Raw genomic sequence first — 27,096 nt, 5'->3', positions numbered from 1 at the left:
TAATTGCTGACACTTAAAATTATAATTTTTTAACTGAAAACTTTGATATAACATGACAGTCTAGTTTTGACTATTAATATGGTGGTGTATTTTGCTATGTTATTTGACTGTCTACATAGTGGTGTATTTGAACTCAATTATTGCTGCAAACAGATACGTGTGTGCGTGTGTGCGTGTGTGTGTTTGCTGCTTTATTAACGAACCCAAAAGCAACTCAACCTGAAGATTTGATTTTGGCTGAACCCACAAATCCAAACCTCAAACCCAAACTGGTAACTTAGCTCCAAACAGGTCTGACACTTGTCTTGGGCCTGTTTACTTAAATAAATGAATAAATGAGGCTTATTTAATTATTGCTGCCTTCAGGCTTTGCTTATATAATGAATCATTGCATTAACTCTTATCTATGCTTAAGCTTGACCATTCAACTGCTAAATGCCTTTAACATCAATGACAATAATTTCCCAACATACATCACATTCCCTAATAGGATTTAGGAAAATTCCATGTTGCATCTAACTGCTATAATTTAGAGGGTTCAAGAAGAAGGTTGGATTACCCACCTGAGGATAGAAGATCATTCAAATCTTCAGTTACCTTCTCACCCAGATATTTGGTACTGCTTGAGGAGCAGTTCTAGTATGAGTAGGTGGTTTCACATTTCTAGTTTAATGTGTTGAAGTTTATGTTTTGATTGCTCTTTCAGTTTTTATCTTTGTAAAATGCAAATGTGGTCCAGATGCTACCATTTTATCCTCATGACTGTTGGCAGGAGGTTTTGGTGATCAGTGTAATTTGATAAGTGTTGCTCACAAGGAATGGGGAACAAAGGGCTCAAGTAATCTTAGGTGGATGTTACTGGACGATTACTAGCACAAGTTGATCAGCAAGACGGGATCACTGTTCTTGAGGACCAAAAAAGTTGTTTACACTGCAAGTGCATGCAGAGTATGATGATCAAAGTTGTGGTGACTCATTTATAATTCAACGTGAGACATGTGTGTACCAGTACCAATGGCAGAAAAGGTTTGGAAAGTTGAGAAATAACTACCAGAAGCTCCATATCAATAGTTTATGTCCCCTTTGGGTTAGTGGAGTATCGGAATTTGTTATCCAAACTGTATCTTTTACCAGTGTTATATAACTGCATTGTTATTATATATTTATGTCATATGATAAAGTTAGTTTTTCACTAGTGAAGCAGTTGTCAGGGGATACAGTGATGTAATCATTGAAAAAGGCTTACCAAGCCATATTCGTATTCAATTGGAAGAATCCTGCATAAAATAATTTCCGGTATTCATTTATGGCATTCATTGCCCCAACCTTTGATTTCTATATGCTCTTCAATCCTACAGACATTTGGGAGGATGTGAGAACAGTTACAGTAATCCCCTCGTTGTCCCCAATTTTACTTTTGTGGGGAAATGTCCTTGTGATGTTCCCCTTATCAAAGGTCTCTGTGGGGACAGCCTTCTGTCCTCAAAGTACCTATAGGCTATGATATCTCTAGGACATTAAGGCATTCCAAGTACCTATCAAATTCAGGCCATTAAAAGCCCAAAAATGGAAAAAAAAGAAAAAGAAAAAAGAAAAAAAACAAACCTCCATGGGGTCCCATAAGGCCTCCAAAGATTAAAAAGTATTAATTCATTCCAAAAAAGTTGAAGTAAAACCCTAGACCAGGTTCTTTTTTTGTCTCCATCATTTTTTATTTGCAATGTTGCAATTTACTTTTGCTTGCTAAAAGAGGCATTATGCATAGAACTCTGATTTTATAAAAGCAAAACATAAAGTTTATTCTATACTGTATCAGACAGAAAAAGAATGTTCCATTACCAAATTTCTCGTAATTGAATCCCTAGCAATTTAATTCATTTACACTTGGTTTGCCTCCAAAAAACATTAGTATAACTATAAACTATATTGTAAGCATGTTGAATAATCATTAAAATTTATGACCTGAACACAGCAGATAGCTAATAATTTGATGTTATCTGTCAGGTCATAAAAGTTGACGAGTTATCAAAATGGTTATGCCACAGCAAACAGGATGCCCAAATGTGGACTATTACCACTCAAATCATATTAAGTATAACCCAAAAGCTTGAAACTCCATTTAGCTGCATTTTTCATGTCTTGCTTTATGGTTCTCGGAAGTCTTTTGTTATTTTCTAATGCTCAGCATGAAGATTATATATAAATCTGAATATTGAAAATGTTTGTATCATAACAAAAAGAATGCCCAAATGTAGACGTTTTGTATCATCACAATTACCAGTCAAATCATAATTAGTTTAACACAAAAGCTTGAACTTCCATTTACCAGCACTTTCGTCATTATTGATGCCGAATGGTGCTTCGAAAACTTTTTTTGGTTAATTTCTAATGCTCGGCATGAGAGTTATACATAAAGCTAGAATCATATCAACAAAACAAGGTACTAATTGTAGTGATCATCATATAAAGAAACAGAGAAACAAGCTTTCCAAGACAAGTTTCATTAGTCTTATCACTAGCATTAGTTATATTCAGACTAAGGTTGATGTCAATAAGTTTGCAGTCAATCATTTCAAACTTGGCCAACAAACCCAAAGCATGCTTGGCTTGATTAATATAGATGACATTTTCCTTTCTGAATTACATATTTTAAAGATAATACATCAATCCAGGAAAATTTCAGATCTTTGCAGAAAAAACCCCTACCTGTACTCCTATTTCACTTGCATCCACAGCATAAACCTGTGCAAGCAACCTCAAGAATGAAAAGATGGAATTAAAAAATATATAATACATGGTAATTGTTACAAAATAGATGTTTAATACATGAAAATAATTTTCAGTGGATGTTAAAATAAACAATCATTGACAACGTGGATCATTTGGTGAATGGATAAAGACAAAATAGATATAGGATAAAAACTTTGAAGGCACGAGGAGTTTATCCCACAATAGAATCATCAAAAAGTTGTAATCTATAATATCACATTACAAGATTTTTTTAAAAAAAAAAATTCTATTAAAGTTTAAAAACATGATATGAGAGCTTACCTATCATGGAAACTGGACCAAATCCATACTGGAATAGACTTGTGGAAACATATACTACAACCATCGTTACCATAATATATGAAGACTCCTCGTGTTTTTCTTCACTGCTTGTTCACTAATCATAATATTTGCATTAGTCCATCCCCTTTCAAAATAAGTTATCATTCTTGACTGGTGTTCTAAGTGGAATGCGAAGCATGTGTAAAACAACTGCTAAACTCTGATACAAAAGTAGGACGGAAATAGGTGCAACAGATATGAAGTCTATGATTGGAGAAATGAGACATCTCCTTTGTGTGTGTCCAGCTCCTTGAGTGTTAGTGCTGATTTGGCATTACTATATTGTTTCTTGAGCTTTACGTCTGACTCCATTTGAATGCCCCGAACCCTAACTAAGACTTAATCCTTACTGAGCTGTTCAATTTTGCTTCTCAATTGTGAATCTTATCGAATTCTAGCTCTTGAACTGCCGCTTAATCTTCATAATTCTTCAACCCCATATCTCAATATATGGGTTGGTTCTTTAATATTCAAATATTACTTCTCCAAACCTTTAATATCAACTCTAATTTAAGGCATCGATGTTCTGCTTGTTCGCACATTTATTTGTCTGGTGCATTTTATCAAACAATTCAATCAAGCTTGTCATGAAGATCAATATGCCTCTCTACTATATCTTTCAATCACAGAACGCCATCTTTATGGACCAAAAAAATCTATCTCGTCAATAGTTGTCTCACCATTAATCATCAAGAGCTGAGGATAGGTATTTATATGGAAGATAGATGCGGGTATTGATTATGACAATATTTGAAAATCACTATTACAAGAGAAAATTGTTTAAAATCATAATCACCTGGAGATAACAAAGAAACTAGGAAGGGATCTTGGAGAGGGCTATAATTTCAATCAATTAATTGATAAAACTTCAATGCATTATTTGCAAACTCTACGAGTTGCCGATTACTTTTTTTCCTAGACAAGTTTCCACAAGTCTTAACTCTCGTGACTTTATAGATGCAAAAACTTAAGTAAAAATGTCAATGCAAGTAAAACACTGGTTAAAATGTGTTTTTCACATGTTTTTACTATATAACCATGCATTTTCTATTTTGAGATGTCAATTGTTAGTCGCTGATATAAGGCAGGGAACTAATGTTTTTGTTTGACCCCCACCTATTTCTTTTTTCAGTAAGCCATTATCATATTTCTAAAGTTTTGTACTTTATATTTTTTAATTCATTTATCAAAACAGAAATCCTTTTTTCCAATTGGTCCAAGCTATTTTCCTAGGCATAAATCTTATTTTTTCCAATTGAAAAATGTTGAAAAAATTCAAAAGATAAAGATGTAATTAATATTCTTGTCCAAACTTTTTTAGGGGTTGTCAGTGTTAAGAATATTAACCAAGATAAACCTATGGGTCTAACAGTACAGACCGTACTTCCTCTTAATAGTAATATATCTCTAATGTTGGCATTTAATGATATATATATCTCTCCTATAGGTGCCAAGTTAGGAAGGGTTATGTCCCTTGAGGGACATACCTTTTAGAAAGGATATATAAGTAGCTTGTAAATGCAGATTATAGGACACACAGTTACAGCAGTCTGCTCCTACAAGCATTTTATATCCTGCAATTTATATCTGAGATTCTCTATCACAATAAAATGTTAAATATTCAGTATTGTATCTGCATTATAATAAGCACTAATTTCATCAATATTCATACTACTTAGAAGATCATTCTCAGCATATAAGAATAGATTAAAAGTCTGATTAAGAGATAAGGATCTAGTAAAAACTTTACATAGTATTAGAGCTCTGGTAATCGAACCTAGGCTCTGCTAAATTTCAGTAATCAGACTTTGTACACATCAAGCAACAATCTTCTATCTTCCATGGCTTACACAATTAGGCCCGAGGACAGGTTTGATGGGAAAGAGCACTTTGAAGCGTGAAAGTTCAGAATCATGATGATTCTTGAAGAGAACAATGTAAAACAATTCATTGATGGAGCATCCAAACAACCCCCAGTTGAACCTCACAAATCTATCTCGAGTAGAGGAAATAGAAAAGCTATTCAAATCATCTTGGATGGAGTTAAAAATGATATTGTAACTATGCTTACAAAACATCAAACTGCCTTTGATATGATGAATGCACTACGAAATGCCTATGAAGTAAACAATGCAACCAGGGTTCTTGCACTAAAAAGGCAACTGAATCACATTCAGATAAAGAAAGGAGAATCGATAAGTTCTTACTTCTTAAGAGTTGTCGGCATTAGAGATGAACTATCAAGCATAGGAACCATCATTAATGACACAGAATTAACACTTATGGCTATAGATGGATTGCCAAATTCATGGGACACATTTGCACAAGGAATAAGTGCCAGAGATTAGCTCCCGGACTTTAACAAACTCAAGAATGATTGTGATATTGCTATCAAGATTTAACTGTGTGATTTTTGAGTCAAACTCATTGACCCATGTTTCATGAGTAGTGATTCAACATGAGAATAAATGGAACACTTAGCACTCATTGGATCTAGGTGATGCTCACAAGGGTGAAGCACCGCGACTTCCCGAGAGGTCACCCATCCCAGTACTACTCCAGCCTGAGCACGCTTAACTACAGAGTTTCCTCTATGGTTAAATCCAAAGCTTGCAATCCCATTTGCAAAACCTTCACCAAGTGTTGTGCCTTATGAACCATTCATTAGAAAGCCCCTTAAGCTCATCAATTGATAAGTAGGAGATAATTTTCACAGCAAGTGAAATTGTGATATTGCTATCAGGATTTAACTATGTGATTTTTGAGTCAAACTCATTGACCCATGTTTCATGAGTAGTGATTCAACATGAATCCATCTCTCATGAGAATAAATGGAACACTTAGCACTCATTGGATCTAGGTGATGCTCACAGGGGTGAAGCACCAGGACTTCCCGGGAGGTCACCCATCCCAGTACTACTCGAGCCTAAGCGCGCTTAACTACGGAGTTTCCTCCATGGTTAAACCCAAAGCTTGCAACCCCATTTGCAAAACCTTCACCAAGTGGTGTGCCTTATGAACCATTCATTAGAAAGCCCCTTAAGCTCATCCATTGATAAGTAGAAGATAATTTCCAGAGCAAGTCAAATTGTGATATTGCTATCAGGATTTAACTGTGTGATTTTTGAGTCAAACTCATTGACCCATGTTTCATGAGTAGTGATTCAACATGAATCCATCTCTCATGAGAATGGTTTATAAGGCACAACACTTGGTGAAGGTTTTGCAAATGGGGTTGCAAGCTTTGGGTTTAACCATGGAGGAAACTCCGTAGTTAAGTGCGCTCAAGCTGGAGTAGTACTAGGATGGGTGACCTCCCGGGAAGTCCCGGTGCTTCACCCCTGTGAGCATCACCTAGATCCAATGAGTGCCAAATTGTTCCATTTATTCTCATGAGAGATGGATACATGTTGAATCACTACTCATGAAACATGGGTCAATGAGTTTGACTCAAAAATCACACAGTTAAATCCTGATAGCAATATCACAATTTGACTTGCTGTGGAAATTATCTCCTACTTATCGATTGATGAGCTTAAGGGGCTTTCTAATGAATGGTTCATAAGGCACAACACTTGGTGAAGGTTTTGCAAATGGGGTTGCAAGCTTTGGGTTTAACCATGGAGGAAACTCCGTAGTTAAGTGCGCTCAGGCTGGAGTAGTGCTAGGATAGGTGACCTCACGAGAAGTCTCGGTGCTTCACCCCTGTGAGCATCACCTAGATCCAATGAGTGCTAAGTGTTCCATTTATTCTCATGAGAGATGGATTCATGTTGAATCACTACTCATGAAACATGAGTCAATGAGTTTGACTCAAAAATCACACAGTTAAATCCTGATAGCAATATCACAATTTGACTTGCTGTGGGAATTATCTCCTACTTATCAATTGATGAGCTTAAGGGGCTTTCTAATGAATGGTTCATAAGGCACAATACTTGGTGAAGGTTTTGCAAATGGGTTTGCAAGCTTTGGGTTTAACCGTAGAGGAAACTCCGTAGTTAAGTGCGCTCAAGCTGGAGGAGTACTAGGATGGGTGACCTCCCGGGAAGTCGCGGTGCTTCACCCCCCTGTGAGCATCACCTAGATCCAATGAGTGCTAAGTGTTCCATTTATTCTCATGAGAGATGGATTCATGTTGAATCACTACTCATGAAACATGGGTCAATGAGTTTGACTAAAAAATCACACAGTTAAATCCTGATAGCAATATCACAATTTGACTTGCTGTAGAAATTATCTCCTACTTATCAAGAATGATTGTCTTCAAGAGGAATCCAAAAAACTAAAGAAAGGAGGGAAACCAAAAGTAGAAGATGAAGAACTTCACGTTCTTAATACAAACTCCTATAAAGGCAAGAAGAAGCATTTCAAGAAGAAAAAGGGAAATCAAAAGAATGGAAAGCCCAAGAAAGATCTATCTAAAATAAAGTGTTTCAAATGTGAAAAATTTGGACACTATAGATCTAATTGTCCTGAAAATTCCAAACAATAAGCAAACTATACAAATGTCATTAGAGAAGAAGATACTTATGATCCTGAGAACCGTGTTTTGTATTCCTCTCTATCAAATGAAATTTCAAATAAAGCATGAGTAATTGATAGTGGATCTTCTACACATATAACAGGATACAAAGAAACTCTAGATTCTTTATCAAAGAAGGTTAACAGTGAAGTTACCACTGGTGATAACTTAGCACACTCTGTTGAAGGAATTGGAAATTGTACTTTGAAATTAAAATCAAGAAATACTCTTCTTCTTAAAGGTGTACTCTATGTACCAAGGATTAAAAGAAACCTAATCTCAATTACAACACTTGAAGATGATGGACACAATGTTGCATTTGTGGATGGCAAAGTATTAACTTGGGCTAAAAACTCTTCCATTAAGAAAGCAAAGTTAATTGGTCAAAGAAAGGGATATTTGTATGAATTGAATATAGAATCTAGTCGATCCATTCAAGTCCTAGTCCACGAAGCCGAAGATTCAAATGAAATATGGCACAGAAGATTAGGGCATCTAAATTTTAAAACTTTATCAAGTATGGAAAAGATGGTTATTGGATTACCCAAATTAAATAAAGACCACCCTAGTATTTGCAAAGGGTGTGCTCTGGGTAAAAGCACCAGAAGTCCCTTTCATGATAGTACTAGGAAAACAAATAATGTACTAGAATTAATTCATTCAGATTTATGTGGACCTATGTCTGATCCTTCTCTTGGAGGATTCTGGTATTATATCTTGTTCATAGATGACTTCTCTAGGAAAACATGGATTTACTTCTTAAAATGCAAGGAATCAGAAGAAATCTTACAAAGATTTAAAGAATTCAAAGCATTAACTGAAAATTTTTCAAGACATAAAATTAAAACCCTGAGAACTAATAACGAAGGAGAATATACTTCGGACTTGTTTAAAAGGTTTTATAAAGAATCAAGGATTAAGAGGGAGTACATTGTTCCTTATAACCCATAGCAAAACGGGGTAGCAAAAAGAAAGAATAGGACAATTATACAAGCTGCTAGGGCTATGATTTTTGACCAAAACCTGAAGTATTATCTTTGGGCAGAAGCCTCTTGTACTGTTGTATATATTCAAAACAAAAGTCCTCACTCCTATCTTAAAGATAAAACACCTGAAGAAGTATTTTCTAAAGTAAAACCCAATATAAGTCATCTTAGAATTTTTGGATGTCTTGTATATATCCATGTTCCAAAAGAAAAGAGAACCAAGTTAGAACCCTTTAGGAGGAAAGGTATTTTTGTAAGGTATAGTGAAACTTCTAAAGCATATAGGATTTTCATACCTGGACAGAAAACTATTGAACTTAGCAGAGATGTAATCTTTGAAGAAGATCTTGCATTCAAAAGAGCCATAAGTTCTGATGAACCTTCTCCTTTATCTAATTTTGAAAGAAATAGTGAATCTGGGTGCCAGAGGGAGAACTTAAAAGAAATCGAAGATGAAATTCAAAATATGAACCTTGAAGAAAATTCAAAGAAAAGACCACTTTGGGCCATTAAAACAATTGAAGCAGCTCAAGACTTTGTTGCACCTTCTGGAAAAGTCAGAGAAAGAAAAAGACCTAAAAGATTCTCTAGTTATACAGCTAACATAAGTGATTTATCCAAAACAGAGCCAACCAATCCCTCTGATGCTATTAAACATACAACTTGGAAAGAAGCTATGACAGAAAAATACCAATCTATCATGAAAAATGATATTTGGGAAATTGTTCCAAGACCTAAAGGAAAATCTGTTGTTTTTTCTAAGTGAATATTTAAAATAAAGCATGTTGTTGACAGTAGTATTGAGAAGTATAAAGCCAAATTTGTAGCCAGAGGATTTTCTTAGAAAGAAGGGGTTGATTATGAAGAAACCTTTGCTCCTGTTGCCAGATATACCTCTGTAAGAGCAGTCATAGCAGTTGCCGCATCAAAGGGATGGAAGGTACATCAGATGGATGTGAAAACAGCATTCCTAAATGGAAAGATTTTAGAAGAAGTATATCTGGAGCAACCTGAAGGATTTGAAACTCATGATCCTAATGCTTTTGTTTGCAGGCTCAAGAAAGCTCTCTATGGGCTTAAACAGGCTCTCAGGGCCTAGTACGAAAGAGTTAAGTATCTCACCAGCTTCGGATTCTCCAAGAATGAAGCTGATCCAAATTTATATTATAAAAGAGATAAAGATGACATGGTAATTCTAATACTATATGTTGATGATCTAGTAATAACGTGTGATGATCATCTCATAGATCAATACAAGAAAGATTTGACTAGAGAATTTGAGATGAAAGATTTGGGACTCCTTTATTACTTCCTAGGACTGGAAGTACAGCAGAATTCTGACAGTATCATACTAAATCAAGGGAAGTATACATTAGATATTTTAAAGAAATTTGGAATGTGGAATTGCAAACCTATGTCTTCTCCAATGGAGACTAATCTACATAAACTTAAGGAAGCAGCTGCAGAATCACCATCCATAGATTCTACTCTCTACAGACAGATGATTGGGTCTCTTATGTACTTAGTAAATACAAGACCAGATATTCGTTATGCAGTTAATGCCTTAAGGCAGTTTATGTGTGAACCGAAGGAGATTCACCTAGTCGCAATTAAACACATTATGAGATACTTACAAGGCACTCTTAATCTCGGACTCAAATATGAGAAAGTTGCTTTAGACTTACATGGATTCACTAATCCAGATTGGGGTGGGAGTGTTAAGGACAGGAAAAGTACTTCAGGATGCTATTTCAATCTGGGATCAACAATGATATCTTGGATATGTAAAAAGCAGTCTTCAGTAGCACAGAATTCCATAGAAGCCGAATACATTGCAGCAGTGATGGCCTCCCAAGAAGCAGTATGGCTGAGAAAATTACTTGTGGGATTATTTGGGCAAGCTATGAATCCCACGATTATTCATTGTGATAATCAGAGTTCCATCAAGCTCTCATTGAATCTAGTTTTTCATGACAGGTCCAAGCATATTGAAATTCCTTACCATTATGTAAGAGATATGGTAGACAAGAATTTTGTAAAATTGGAATACATTTGCACTACAAATCAGACAACAGACATACTCACCAAACCTCTATCTAGAGTGAAGATAGAACACTTAAGGAGGAGACTTGGTATGGTTGAGTTGTAATCTATTTGTACTCTCTTGATTATTAATAAAAATAATTTTATTTTGTCAGGCTATTGATTGTTGTAGGCTCCACCATTTGTATTCATTTGTATTCATTATTTTATGAGTTGACAATCTCTGAAAATAATGAACACTTGTATGAAACATTAGGAGAGGTGACGATCTCTTAGATAATGTGCTAAATAGTAGAGTTCTACTGTGAGATCTAGATGAGTTCAAGATCATATTGTGATGTTGACATTACTATGTTTATGGGTCACAAATTGGATAAAGGAAGATTCTTAGTATTCTCCGAGTTTATCCTGTATTCTGGTAGACCTTAAAACTCAGGATCATGTTCTGATATGGAAATACCAGTTTCTATGAAATCATAACTTGGATAAATGAAGAGATTACTCTTCAGATTTATCCTGTATAATATCACTAGTGGCAGTGATTTGTCATATCATAGGTTTAGTAATATGACTTTGTATCATGTGTTCTATGATGCCAAACACAAAGAAGAGACAGACAGATATAGAGTATTAATTCTTGCTTATTCATTTGTACTGGTGTTGCTAGATATAATATCTCTCTGTAGGATTATCAGGTTAAGAGGGAGTGTTAAGAATATTAACCAAGATAAACCTACAGGTCTAACAGTACAGACCGTAATTCCTCTTAATAGTAATATATCTCTAATGTTGGCATTTAATGATATATATATATATATATATAGGTGCCAAGTTAGGAAGGGTCATGTCCCTTGAGGGACATACCCTTGAGAAAGGATATATAAGTAGGTTGTAAATGCAGATTCTAGTGCACATAGTTACAGCAGTCTACTCCTATAAGCATTTTATATCCTGCAATTTATATCTGAGATTCTCTATCACAATAAAAGGTTAAATATTCAGTATTGTATCTGCATTATAATAAGCACTAATTTCATGAATATTCATACTACTTAGAAGATCAATCTCAGCATATAAGACCGGATTAAAAGTCTGATTAAGAGATAAGGATTTAGCAGAAACTTTAAAGTCAGTTACTCATAAATGTCTTCCCATCCCAACAAAAGCGGTCTTCATGCCCTTTTAAATGGCCAATCAGTAAACTCTTCTAAAATTTTATTTTAAAAAATAAAATAAAAATCTCTTGTAGAATTCAAAGAAGTGGCTTTTCAAGAGTTGCATTTTCCTTTGTCTTACACTTCAAATTGTTTTCCCAAAACATAGGATTACTTCCTTTCATTTCACATAGGGAATCTCAAAATATTTAACTATTTCAAAGTATGATTTGATTTTAATTTGAAGAAGTGAGCACACATCCTTTAAAAGCATCCTGTTTGGGCAACCTTAGAAGAAACAATCAAATGTACTAGAAATCCATTTCTACAATATTAGTTCTTTCCTCCTAGAAAATAAAGAGATAGAAGTCAATAGTTGAAGGGTCTATATTGTTATCTCACATGGCATTTGACTTGATTGGTTAGTAACTCAACTTTTTAATAAGACAAAAGATTAGCATATTAATAATAAATAATAGATCTATAATGAATAGTTTAGTGTTTAAACAATTGATTATATGGATTATCATTTCATTGATATTTAATTAGAGCTTAAAATTTATATATTATTCGTTTAGATCTAGTTTTCAAATAATTATTTTTGTTCTTAGTTCAAGACCATAGATATAATTCTGAATATACATGCATAATCTAGGAACCCTGTTCTTAAATGTAAATTTATTCATACAATTAAGTTAATCAAATTCAAACTAGTTGATATTCTCTTATTGAAGTGTACAATATTCAAAATTGAATAATAAGGTGATGTATACAAATTCTTAGTTAATTTTAGATGGTTTGATAGCTTGAGCATGCATGTCATTTGATGAATGCATAAATTGGATCAACTTTTGTCATTTGATCAAACATATGATTGGATAAACATATGTAGCCATAAGATCAGATTTGGGAACATTTAATTTGATAAAATAAGTATATTTTTATATTGTAATTTAATCTATCAACTAGATACTTTAAATATAATTTATATTCAAATAAACACGACTTTTAATATCTTTTTCAAACAAACAAATCCAATTTCAATTATATCAACTATATAAATTTTCATTCTTACTATTAGTTTGTGTCTAAATTTAAACGTTCTAGTCTTAAATAAATCTAAATCATTTGTTAAATTATTTTTTATTAAGAACTATTCATAATCATTTGTTAAATTATTTTTTATGAAGAACTATTCATATTTTAAGGAATCAATTATTTGAACTTTTTGTATAAATAATTAATAAATGAAATGTTTTAATTACTAAATTTTTAAGTTATTTTGAAATTCTTTTCTTTTTTATTAGAAACTATAATCATAAAATATTTAAAACTACAAACAAAACATAAATTATAGTTTTTAATAAATACAAATGAACTTAAATTTTAAAATGAATAAATATATATATCTTAAGAATATGATAGATTTGAGATTAATTATTATTGTTTGAGTTCACGCTCCCTTTCATTATCAAAGCTTTCATTTTGTGCTTCAATCTCTATTTGTAAAGAAGCATGTTTTAAATACAATTATCAGAAATAAGCATTGCAAGATGAACTTTCTGAACACATGCTAACAGCTACAACCCCCACTATGATGCCAAAAGCCATGGACTCTAGCTAACAAAGAGCTCTTGTTAATCTAGTACATTTTGTAATTGAAACTTACAAAAATAATATGTTTCTTGAAAGATTTTAATTTTTCGTACTTTCTAAGTTTCTCAATTTTTGTCGAGTTGAAAGTTTGGGCCTGTCGAGTACTCTCCAAGTCCGAGTCTACGAACCATGCTTCAATGCATGTGTGCATATTAAACCTTATTATCATTCAACTTCATATACTTACCTCCTTGAGATTTAATAGGGGAGTTTTCTACCATCCAAAAAAATTGTGATCTCTATGAAAAAAATATAAGTTTACTTGATTAGTTTTTTTTTCTTTTATCAGCCACATATCAATACTCGAAGAAAATCCAATTTTATTTAAGAGATATATTTGAGAACCTTTATTGAAGTTTACTTAATTTATGTAATGTCCCCACTTTTAATAAAGTAACTTAAGTAAATCAATTAATTAAGTGGTCCCAAACAAACCAATTAATATTATAAATGACTGATTAATGGCAGAAGTTTTAGGTAGATTAATTGTGAAAGCTAGATCAGATAGCATCTAGAAGGGTATCAGAATTGGGGATGGTCTGGAGCCTCTCACCCACACGCAATTTTCTGATGGTACCTATCTCTCAAGTGAAGCATCCATTAGAGAAGCTAAGGTTAAGAAATTCCCCCTGGATGGATATCGCAGGGTCTCGGGCCAAATAATAAATTTGCATAAATCTGAGATATATTCCTTTAATACCCCACCTAGATTTCAATAGGATATTAGTCACATTAGATTGGTAAACTCCCAAATAAGAATTTGGGGATCCCTCTGTTTGAAGGGGGCTTTAAGGCAGATTTGAGGCAAGGTTTGGTAAACAGCTGCTTTAAGAAGATGGATGCTTGGAAAAGTAACTGGCTCACTTCACAGGTCATATCATGCTTCTAAAATCTGTCATCTCTGCTATCCTGGTGTTCTCAATGAGTTGCCTCAAGATTCCTAAGGTTCTAAACACAATAGAGGGCTGGATGCGGAATTTTTTCTCGAATGGTGGAAGTGAGGAGGATAAAAGGTCACGATTAGCTTGGGATCAGATTTGCAAACCAAAAGCATTAGGGGGAGCAGGATTGAGGAGCTGGAATCTAATGAATAAGGCTTTGGGAGCAAAGCTTGTGTGGATGATGTATGCTAATCCGAAGTTGTTATGGGTGCAAACCTTAAGGGCGAAATACTTGGATTCACAAATAAACAACCAAATTCTTATTGTAAGGAATCCACCAAAGGGGTAACTTCTTACTTGATTGTTGTTTTTTGATTACTAATCATCTTACTTGGCAAATTGGGAATGGTATGCATGCAAACTTCTGGACTGATTCTTGGGACAGGCACCCAGAGTTACATCTGAATCAAGAGTTAAGGGAGATACGGACCACATTGGAACAATTGTGGGGTCATAAGGTGGCAGTTTATTTAGTTCAAGTGCATACTCCATCAGGTTTGGATTGGAGATGGAAAAGCCTAGAAAATGTCAATGTAGAGGACTATGTAAAGAGACGTTTGCAAGAGATTCTAGGTTCTAGAGAAAGATTTTAAAGTTTCACAAAGAGGATAAACTGATTTGGTGTGCTGCTAAAAGTGGATCTTATTCAGTTAAGATTGGATATCAGCTTCTAACTAATGAGGTTAGAGAGGAATTATGGTCTACTAACCTGTTTTGGGGTAAGAATTGCCTCCCAAAGGCAGGTGCCTTTGCTTGGCTAGCAGCAAAAAGGAGGAATCTCACTAATTACAGAGGATAGAAATTTGGTGTCCATCAGCCCTCAAGATGCAGTCTTTGTACGGAAAAATTGAAGGATGTCAATTACTTTTAAATTATAAGGTGGCTTCATTGGCTTGGACTATGGTTCAAAGAAAACTAGCGTGGCATGGTCCTTTACCATTTACTTTAAATGATTTTTTTTCCTGTTGGCCACATAAAATTTCCAAATCTGTTTTCTCTTGTTTATGACAAGTGTGCCCTTCAACTATTGTGTGTGAGTTGTGGAAGGAGCGTAACAAACGCATTTTTAGAGGGATAAAAGAACCAATTGATAGAATTTTACAAAGAATTGATAATGCCATCGAAGAGACAGTGAATGCTTCATCCTTTTCAATCACTGCACACATCCCCTTAACAAATTTGGATAAAGTTTGGCAGTGGGCTTGGCCTTGAAATTTTGAATTAGTAATCAGGGAGCCAAGGGTTGTAAGATATTAGATAGATCAAAATGTCAAGTGGTTAAAACCTGATAAAGGTTGGGTTAAGGATAATTTTGATGGGGCCTCTATAAAATCAAATGGTAAAGTCGGGGTTGGGTTTGTATGCGAAGACTTTGAGGATAACATTTTAGCTTTTAGAGCGGTTCAGCTGGCTAAAACCTCACACAATAAGGCTGAAGGTTTGGTAGCCCTGGAGGCACTACAGTGTGGCAAAGAGTTGGGGATCAGTAATATTCATCTAGAGGGTGATTATATGCTAATAACAGATGCCATTGAGCACGACTCCATTTCAGCGTGGCATTTAAAACCTGTTATTGATGCAATTAAGGAGGCATTGGATGGATTTCAAAATTTCCAGGTGACACATATTTGCAGAGAAGGTAATGTAATAGCTGACAAATTATTTTTATGGGTTCTTTCTTTTCTGCGGGCAAATGAACTTAAATTTGAAAATTTGAATAATAAGGGCTCGTTTAGTCCACATGTATCGGACGGAGCCTAAGGTGTTGACATGGTTTTTCATCGGCTGAATTCACAGAGGTGCTAGATGGGTAGGGCAACTTTGGAAAGGATGTCAGAATCACTTATTATGCAATGATGATTTGATCAAGACAATATGTACCTTATTTAAATCACTGTTTTTTTCACACGAAAATGGCAGCAACTAAATCTACTCTGGCTCTCCTTTACAAAAGAAATGCCTTATCATCGCATGGGTAAAATGGATGACTAAACAAATCATAATTGCTTTTGTCAGGCAAGAAGCAACATTATTTATTGGAAGCAGGTCCCTTTATTTCTTACAGTCTGATTGAGAAGTTGGCTGACGGAGGCAGTCTAAGTGAAAAATGGAGGCCAACTTCTCTGTCTCTACTAAGTTTCAGCAAAAATCGTTGCCTGGTCCTATTTCCAAATGCAAAATGAAGGGTTTGTTGAAGATCAAAACACAAAGGTTGGTGAATTTGGTTATTGGGGTGTTGGGGAATAAGTTTCAAAAACATTGGAAGTGGAAAATAAACATTGATATAGTGTCTATGGTGTTGGCGTGGGGTTTGTAATTTGAGAAGGAAGACAACACAGTGAAATGGGTTATGCACTCTCTATTTGAAGATAATGTGCTTTTAGGCATGAATTCCATCTTGGAATGGGTTGGGCCAGGGTGGTGAATAGTCATTTCTGAATATTTTGCAGATAAAGAAGATGCCAGATATTATGGGTTCATTCCTTTTAAAGGATGGTGGGGGAAAAATGGCAAAGAGACTTATTTGCAGGAGCATTGGGAGGCTTGGCTGAACTTAAAGGTGGAGCTACAGAAGCTGGAAGCAGGCATTGCTCTTGAATTCCCAGTCCAGGTCCAATGGAGCGGGCACTCTCCACAAGGCGGAAGGCAAGTGAATTTGGGGGAAGTAGCTCCACCTGTTGAGCAGTAATGGCTTCAATGTCGATGTGTTCAAATCATTTACAGAGTTGGTAGGCTTGTTTGTTTTGAATAGTTTTTTTCAGGCCTAGGTTGTGTCAGTTCTATTGTAGATAATGCAAGTCGATTAAGGGTGGATTATTTGGTAGTTTTTTGTTTATAATAGTAAGCAGTTTACTACTCAGGGTCATAGTTAAATGTTAATGCTGTAAGGTTGGATTTTTTGGTCATTTGTTGTCATTACGATCAAGCTGTTAATCACCCAGGATCAAAGTGAAATGAACTTTAGTAAATTTTTGTATGTGTGCCAAGTCAGCAAAAATAGCAATGTATAGGAGGTCCGTGTAGGGGTTGTGGAAGGATGTGATGTTATGGACGACTGACTCAGCTATTGACAGGGTTAAGGATAGTAACTATTTTACAATTGGAAAAAAAATGTGTAGTCAAACTTTTTATATATTAATAAAATAATTACTATTACCGATCAAAAAAAGTGGCCAATGTTATAATATAAATAATGATATCGGCCCGTGGTAACCTTCCAGAAACTTCTTGGAGGCCTTAATAAGCTAATGACTAGCAGCATAGGAAATCATCGTGGAGTTTATTCGCCTTGTGTATTTGCAATTCTAGTTAGAATTCAGTTTGTATGCAGTTTCAGAGGTTCAAGACCCTCCCTATTATGTAATCGTGGCTCTGGTTGTTCATAGCCACCCTAGTCTGTCGTTGGAGAAATCGCTTAGATATTTCAATTTGTACTTCATCGTTGGATCTACTCTACCATGTAGAAATATAATTACAAATATCTAGATCTTGGGTATTCAATGTTGTTAGTGTATGTGTTGATGATTCATTCCTGTAGCAGCAATAATCTTATCTCTGATTGGATCCTAGTGGGGAGTAGCATTGTCATACAAAGTGTTTGGAAGTGTGCAGCCTACTTTTTTATATAAGTGGAACTTTACTGCCTAGAGCCCAAGTGTAATAACCCACCCTTTTTGCTAGCTCTATAGATTATGTTGTCAAGCTCTACAAGACCTTTTCCATGAGCATGTTAGTTCATCACTTATATTTGGTGATGCAATACTTTGATATATGGATAATAGATTATATCAAGATAGTATGGATAGTGATGATTACTACCATATGTTAATGACGTACTATGCGCTTTTAGTTGATGATTATGGTTAGTCTCTTGATGATGATCTATAAGATATGGTGTTATTTATATTCATGGATTTACTAGTTGTAGTTGCCCCATACTTGCAAGTGTATCATTATATATATTTGTGTGTGTATGCAAGCTTGTCTCTTACGCAAGATTACAAGCATCTGGCATTGACTTCCCTAAATTGCTAGGATAAGCGTGCCCAATCTCAATATTTCAAAGGTAAGAGAGAAGAGATAATGTTCAGGTCCAATACGTAATTGACTATCCATCTGAATTCATCAAGGTGGCATAAATTTGTGAAGCCTTCCCCTAAGCATGGCTTTACATTTTTGGACTTAGTCAGTTCTCTTATTACCTGTTATGTGATTTATTGTGCGACGTACTAAATAGCAAAAGAATTTAATAAGATTTCTAAAATAGTAAATTAATTACATTTTCTCAGAAAATGAAAAATATTATATATAAGGTTATTTAATTAATGAGAAATTATTAAATACTACTATTTAATTAAATAGCTTAATTAAAAAAGTCTAATTATGTAATTTAAGATGTTAATTAGATATAAAGCCAAATTGGAATTTAATGCACAATTAATATAATAATAATTAGCTATCAATTTGCATATTCTTAATATGCTATAAATATTAGAAGGTAATTAAAATAAAATTATAGAATTTATTGGTGTATGCATTTAATAAAGAGAGAATGGAAACTAAATTAGCAAAATTAATTTCACATACATGAGAAGAGAATTAAATAATTATTATTTAATTTTAAGATGTGTTGCCCTTTTAGGTTTGAGAAACCCCAAAGGACTAGATTTTCTTTATAAAAGTTATTTTGGTCTTTTTGGAGGTTAGACAATTCAAGGGGCTATCTTTGAGAATTAGAATTGTCAAAGTTTATATAGAGGATTTTGGAGTCTTTTTGGAGACTCAAAATTTATAGGTTTATGGTGATTGGACATTAAAGTTAAAGAATTATTTCAAAGCTTAGGAGTATTTTAGATCGCGTGTTGTCCACTCATCCTAAGACATAATTAAAGAAGAATTATTCACTCCTTCTGAGACATAATTCAGAATTGTCCTTGTATACACCTCATACTTACATGCTCAAGGGGCCTTAACACAACCAAGAACGGGTGGTATTGGGCCCATTATTCTCTTGGGAACAAAGGTACTCTCTCAGACTAAACTTATGGTATGTAATTCACCTACAATATTGCAATACTACAATGTAATTGGAAAATATTTTCTTGATATTTACAGAGACCGAGAGTAATATATATAAAAGAATAAAATGATGTTTTCTTAGGAAACGATCGTAAAGAATAGAAACATTCTATTCTAACTAAAAGAAAGCTTTAAAAAGCTAACAGATAACTATAGACTAACTAATATTAGAAATATTCTAATATTTACAATAGATTACAAATAGATAACCATTAAGTAATAATTAAAACTTCTCTATTATCATAATACCCTCCCTTAATGGTTAGTCTATCCACAACACCAACCATGACAAACCTATCAAGACCAAGAGGCTTGGTGAGAATGTCTGCAATCTAATCTGTGGTAGGAACATACTTGCAAGTCTGTTGCCTCGTCTTCAACTAGTTGTTGTATGTAGTGACAATGAATATCCACATGCTTGGTTCGTTCATGGAACACTGGATTCTATGCTAATTTGATAATGCCTTTGTTATCAACAAACAAAATGGTCGAGCCTACTAGTGACATCTACATATCCCCAAGCATCCGATGAAGCCAAACAACTTCACAACCTGCCTTGGCTACCCCTCTATATTCAGCCTTTGTAGAGAAGGAAACTACCTGCTTCTTCTTAGTGATCCACGTGACAACAGCGAATCCCAAACTGGACACATATCCAGAATTGTGATATTGCTATCAGGATTTAACTGTGTAGTTTTTGAGTCAAACTCATTGACCCATATATCATAAGTAGTGATTCACTCATGAATCCATTTCCCATGAGAATAAATGGAACACTTAACACTAATTGGATATAGGTGATGCTCACAGAGGTGAAGCACTGGGACTTCCTGGAAGGTCACCTGTCCCAATACTACTCTAGCTCGAGCATGCTTAACTACAGAGTTTCCTCCATGGTTAAACCCACTCTGCTTGCAACCCCATTTGCAAAACCTTCACCAAGTCTTGTACCTCATGAATCATTCATTAGAAAGCCCCTTAAGCTCATCAATTGATAAGTAGGAGGGAAGTTGATCAACAAAGCCTGCCCAATCTGAATGTGTGAACCCACTAAGTCTAGGATTAGAACTTCGAGTGTATAGAAGTCCAAAACCTGTAGTAAGCTTCACATAATGAAGCACACACTTTGCTGCCAACCAATGATCAGCCTTAGGAGCTGTCATAAAACGTGAGATATAGCCAACTGCAAAGCTGATATCAGGCCTAGTAGCAAAGAGGTAGATGAGGTTGCCTACTAGTTGCCTGTATGTAGTATCATCAACGGCAGGAGAATCAAACTTAGTTGACAACTTGAGACCTTTCTCCATGCGTGTAGATGCAGGCTTGCAATCCTGCATACGGAATTTGTCTGACAGAGCCCTAACATACCACAAGGTTGTTGCCAAACCTCAACAACTAAGCAATAGCTCATGAGCTCAAAGTTAGTCATATCAAAAGACTGGCATAAACTTTGTTTAATTCCCTAAACCAAAGATGTCGAACTGTCAGTGATGATCAAATCATTCACATAAATAACCAAAAGGATAATTTCACTGTTAATAGTCTTGATGTACAAATTTGAGTCTGAGGAACTCCTCTAGAAGCCTTGATCACTGAGGTACTTATCAATTTTCATGTACCATGCCCTAGGGGCCTACTTCAAGCCATAGAGAGCTTTCACCAATCTGAGAACCTGATGGTCTTTACCACTAACCTTAAAACCAAGAGGCTGCATTAAGTAGACCTCTTTGTGGAGATCACCATTCAAGAAAGCACTCTTGACGTCCATCTAATGGACCTTCCAGCCAAATTGTACTACCATGACAAGGACTAATCTGATTGTGCTCATCTATGCAGTAGGGGCAAAGGTTGTCTCATAATCAATGCCCTAACACTGAGAAAAGCCCTTTGCAACAACAATGAGCTTTGTACTTCTCCAAAGTACCATTAGATTCGTATTTAATTTTGTAAACCCATTTGTGGCCAATGGGTTTCTTCCCTGGTGGAAGATCAAAAAGGACATAGGTATTATTCTTATGCGGGCTCTAGTATTCGGATGTCATAGCCCATTCCTACTCTGGAATTCCTTTAGCCTCAAAATATGTTTGAGGTTCAAACACACTATGAATGTTGGCCATTAGAGCAAAGTTAACAAACTATGTAGGTTTTCTCTTTGTCTGAGCAGTTCTCTCATCAATGAGCTCATCATCACGAAGATCAACAAGTGTCTTAGCCCACCACTTAGGCCGACGAGGAGAATCACCAACATGAGTATCAGGAGATGCTCTATGACCAAGTTCCTCATCTGAAGAATCTGGATCAAACTCAGGTAAAGCATATACAACTTAGGATGATCCTGCAGGAGAAGTTGGAGGTGTATGTACAAGGATCATTGGTATAACTGGAGCTGCAGGAGCTACTAGAGCCCTCCCATCAGGTGGACCTAATGGAAGTCTAACTCCCAAATCACGAGCCTTCATAGGTTGGTCTGTTGGATCAGGAACAGGAGAAACAACCATGAATGGTCCTCACTGCTCATCAAAGACTGCATCACAACTGTACAAGAGACGAGATGTCTCAGTGTCGATCAAGCAGTAGGCTTTGTAAAGACTATTGTATCCAGCAAGCATAAGTTTCCGACTCTTGGCATCCAACTTGGTGTGGGACATATCACGGATCCAAACAAAAGTAAGGGAGCCAAAAACTTTTAGGTCACTAATTTTGGGCTTGTGACCTGACCAAGCCTCTTCCGGAGTCTTACCTTTGACCATCATTGTGGCTGACCGGTTCAAAAGATAAACTGCAGTGTTAACTACTTCTATCTAGAACTTCTTCAGAACATGTCTGTGTTTGAGCATGGAGCGAGCCATTTCGGTGATTTTTCTATTTCGACATTCAACTTGTTAGAGTAAAGCGTTAATTTAATTTCATTTATTAAATTACCTTCACTCCTTAAGATTTCTCTTTATGCACTTACATTTTCATTGAATAATTAATTAGTGATTATTAAATGTCATTTACCTCTTAGAGTTTCCATTTTAGGCTTTTAGATCTCCTTCTATACGGATTGATCTTTTGTAATTATCTCTCATCCTTTCAGTCTGATAATATATTCTCAGAGCAAAACCCTTGTCTCTTCTTTGTCTTTTCTTCTCTGTAACAGGTTCTTACATGCAGGTGCTCTTCGGGTTTTGTGGATTTGTATTTCTCAAATCCTTCATGATATCAAAGCATGACCTATTGTAGGTTGTTCTTATTTGGAGAAAAAGAAGACCAAGGGTTTTACAGAACAGATCTGGCTTATTTTTTGTTATTTTTTGTGAGAATAGGGGGATCTCTGAATTTCGAAACACTTTGAGGCTAAACAGACCTCACGATTGGATTCAAACGATGTTAAAACCCCCATTTGTATATAAAATTTGTCATTTTTGGACAAAGTTGAATTGGGAGGCAAAAAAAATTGCATACCAAGGTCGTACGGCCTCTGGCACACACTCCAAGACAAAAAAAATAAAAAATTGAAAAAAAGAAGCGTTGGAAAGCTGATTCAAAGACGGAGATGATGGAGAAAGTATCTTTTGGATTTTGTTCCAATTTAGTACCTGTTTATTCACTCGAAGTCAGATGATGCCTTCTATCTTCCGAGGGGCGTAACTTGCTTATTATAGCAAAAATTTTAAATCCAAAAGAAGCGCCAAAAAGCTCTTCTCGAGCACTTTCCAGATTCTCTGTCAGTTCACCAGAATTTTTTACCAAGTATTTGTAATACTCAATTAAAGTCTTTTTGCTCTATTCTTGTATACGCATTCCTTCTACAAGTTGGGGTTCGGGTTTTTGCATTGTGGGGGATATTTTTTCATTATTTTCTGTTACAATATCAGTATATCAAAAAACTTCAAAACACATTCTTAAAACAATGGCCGAGGCCTCTTCTTGTCTAGTTCTTCTAAACCCACATAACTATCACACATGGAAATGTACTATGCAATAGCTTCTCCGTTCAAAGTGTTTGCGGTCTTCTTTAGATACAATGCAGCCAATATTTCAAAGTCAATATCAAACTTTGCAGCACATGAATAAGATGGATGAAACCATGGATCTGATTTCTTTGAGTGTTTTAGACAACTTACAATTTCATCTTGATGAGTGTTCCACTCCTCAAAAAATGTGGGACAAGTTGAAGGACTTGTTTGGTACCATCAACGAGTTCAAAGCACTTCAAATTGAGGCAGAGCTTAATTCTCTTGTACCAGATGCTTTTTCCTCTTTTGAGGACTTTTTCATGAGGTTCAAACAGCAGAGAACTTTGTTACAGGGATGTGGGAAAGAGAAGACAGATAAGGAGTGCATCTATCTAATTCTCTCAAAGCTTTGAGGAAACTTTTAGATTTTCTCTTCTACCTTTCATTCCACTATGGATGCCTTGGGTCCCAAATTTATCATGCCCACTTTTGAGGTCTTTTGTGATCGATTGACTAGAGAGCAGTCCAAGCTTAGACAGTTGGATACTATCACAAGTTCAAAGACACGGGCATTAGTTGCTCAGACATCTACATGGAAGTCGAAGCGGAAACCGAAGCCCAAGACAGATTCAATAGGCAATGAGAGTTCCTCCAAGCCTACTCCTAAATTAGATGTCCGAAAACCCACTCGGAAGGGTAAATCTTCTAAGTTTGGTTAGTCTTCCTCCAAGACTAAGAAGTATACAGGTGATCCTTGCCGTTTTTGCGGCAAGGAAGGACATCTAATTTCTAGGTGTTGGAAATGTCTTGAGGCTCTAGAGGAGGCCATGTAGCAACATAGTATTGCTTCTCCGAAGCCACCACCTCCTCCTTCAAGGAAAGGACATGCTCTTTCTACACGAACATTGTCTTCTACAACCACTTGGATTCTTGATTCAAGTGCTTCCCACCATATGACACACAGACCTTATTTGGTTACCTCACTTGCTCAGAGTGTTACTACACAGATTGCACTTGGTGACTCTACAAGGCTTCCAATTACAGGTTTAGGAACTATCTCTTTAGAGGGTCGTTCACTACAAGATGTTCTCTTGGTTTTGGCCATTTCTACGAACCACATGTCTGTCTTTCAAATTTGTCATTCTGGCTCTGATAAGACAGTTGATTTCTCACCACATGATATGGTTATTCGAGACCTCCATGATCCTGACTTGATTGCTGCTACTGGGAGTGTTGATCTTCAATCTCACTTATATAAGTTTGATGGCTTTGAGAGCTCCGTTTCTACAAGTGTTTCTCTCTTATCACTCATGCAGACACAGTGAGCAAGCTTTGGCATGAGTGGTTTCCCATGTCAACTACATATATCTACAACAGATGAGTACACAGGAGCTAGTGATTGGGCTACCTCAGATCTCTTGTACTGACGATGTTTGTCAAGGTTGTGCACTTGGCAAACATCATAGAGATCCATTTCTAGCAGGTAGATCCACACATGCTAAGGCACCATTGCAGTTATACACAGTGATCTAATGTCATTCACCACTTCATCTTTTATAGGTGCTCGATATATGCTTACCTTCATAGATCACTTCTCTAGACGCACATGGGTGTACTTTTCGAAGTACAAGTTTGATGTCTTTGATTCATTTCGAATCTTTAAGACATTTGTGGAGAAGCAATCCGATCTTTCTATCAAGCATCTACACACTGGCAATGTTGGGAAAATGTGAATCAGTCTTTCAGATATTTTTGCACTGAGCATGGTTTATAGCATCATTTTACAGTTCCCCATACCCCTCAACAGAAGGGGGTTGCAGAGCGCACAAATAGGACATTACGAGAGATAGCCACTTGTATGATATAGTCTCGAGCTATGAGTTCTTCATTTTGGGTTGAGGCTATCAATTGTGCCAACTATATTCAAAATCAGATGCCTCAAAAGGCATTGCGACATTTGACTGCTAAGGAGGCTTGGACTCATCTCAAGCCCGATGTTTTCTACATTGCGCATTTTTGGTAGTGAGGCTTGGGCATTTATTCCAAATGCTTAGCAAAAATCTATGGAGAGGAAGAGTCGACCACTCATCTTTGTTGGCTACTATGAGGATGTGAAGGCATACAGAATGTTTGATCCTGATTCCAGAGATGTCTTGTTTCAGCGAGATATTTAGTTTGATGAGCGTTATCCTTAGATGGAGCCTCCATCACCAGCTTCTCCCTCACTACCCACTACTTCCTCTACTCCACAAGATTATGTATCCTCTGAGGAAGATCTTGATATTGATCCCCCTTCACCACTCCCACCAGTTGTTCAGCGAGTGCCCAAGTGGGCTCATGCTACTATTGATGCAGTAGGACTTATGGCAGGTGATCCTTCAAATTCTCATCGCACTCATGCTCAAACTTCTGGTACTAGACTAGAGTCATGTCATTTTAAATGATCCATAGAGTTTTTCATAAGGGACAGGACACTTAGAGTGGGATAGGGCTATGGATGATGAGTACTCTTCTTTGATGAAGAACCACACATGGGATCTTTGTCCTCTTCCACAAGGAAGAAAGTTGGTTCGGTGCCGGTGGGCATACCATACCAAGTATGCTGCAGATGGTTCTATTGACAGGTACAAGGCACCTCTTGTTGCAAAGGGCTTTTCACAGGTTGAGGGTATTGATTACTCTAAGACCTTTGCTCATGTTGCCAAGATGAATTTTGTTCGCCTTGTGCTATCTCTTGTAGCTTCACAGGGATGGCCAATTTTTCAAATGGACATGAAGAGTGCCTTTTTGGCATGGAGACCTTTATGAGGAGATCTATATGGAGCAGCCTCATGGTTTTATGCAGGACTCTTCATTAGTATGCAAGCTCAAACAGGCCCCTTAGACTCGGTATGAGAAAATGGATTCCTTCTTGCTTGCTTCACAGTTCACTCGATGTCATTCTGATCCTACAATTTACATTCAGCATCATGGGGCTGACTTATTGATACTTGTGCTTTATGTAGATGATCTCATTATTACATGTAGCTCATCCTCCATGATACAGAGTGTTCAACGAGCCTTGAGAGAGCAGTTTGAGATGATAGACCTTGGACTTCTGCATTATTTTTTGGGCCTACAGGTTGGCTAAGTCTTTGGATGGGATAGCCATACTCAAGCAAAAGTATGCTCTTCATATGCTTCAAAGATTCAGCATGCTTGATTGCAAGCCTGCTCCCACACCTTTTCAATCGAGTGTAGTTTTATCTACCACTTACACTACTCCTACACTGGATTCCACTTTATACAGACAGCTTATGGGTAGTTTGTTGTACCTGATAAACACACGTCCTGATATTTCTTTTGTGGTTGGACTTGTCTCTCGATTCTCCCATGATCCACATGAGTCATTGGCAAGCTTCCAAACGTATCTTGGGGTAAATGAGGGGTACTACATGTTATGGCATTCACTACACATCAAGGGATCCTCACATTGTTGGTTAAACAAACTCATATTGGATTGGTGATATTGATGATCACAAGTCTACTTCTGGATTTGTTTCTTGTCTTCATTCTAGTCCTATCACATGGTCTTGCAAGAAATTGCATGCTCACACATTATTATCTACAAAGGCAGAGTACAGGGCAACTGTGCTAGCTAGTCAAGAGGTTTTATGTCTT

The 27,096-nt window shown here is 36.0% G+C and overlaps 1 protein-coding gene across 1 annotated transcript in view; it reads right to left on the bottom strand.

The window, feature by feature from the left end:
• Positions 1-27,096, bottom strand: part of LOC149547740 (putative protein arginine N-methyltransferase 6) — a 244,732-nt gene that overhangs the window by 185,511 nt on the left and 32,125 nt on the right. The window contains exon 4 of the mRNA XM_089791807.1: positions 2,707-2,742. Within this exon, the coding sequence (XP_089647933.1) occupies positions 2,707-2,742 (36 nt within the window). The remainder of the gene's footprint in view (positions 1-2,706; positions 2,743-27,096) is intronic.

The sequence above is a fragment of the Cupressus sempervirens genome, chromosome 7, assembly GCF_028749045.1.
Source record: "Cupressus sempervirens isolate cs-2001-9-10 chromosome 7, ASM2874904v1, whole genome shotgun sequence".
NCBI classification, from domain to species: Eukaryota; Viridiplantae; Streptophyta; class Pinopsida; order Cupressales; family Cupressaceae; genus Cupressus; species Cupressus sempervirens.
Note: the sequence above shows the minus strand (reverse complement) of the source record. Positions and strands in the feature narration are given on the sequence as shown.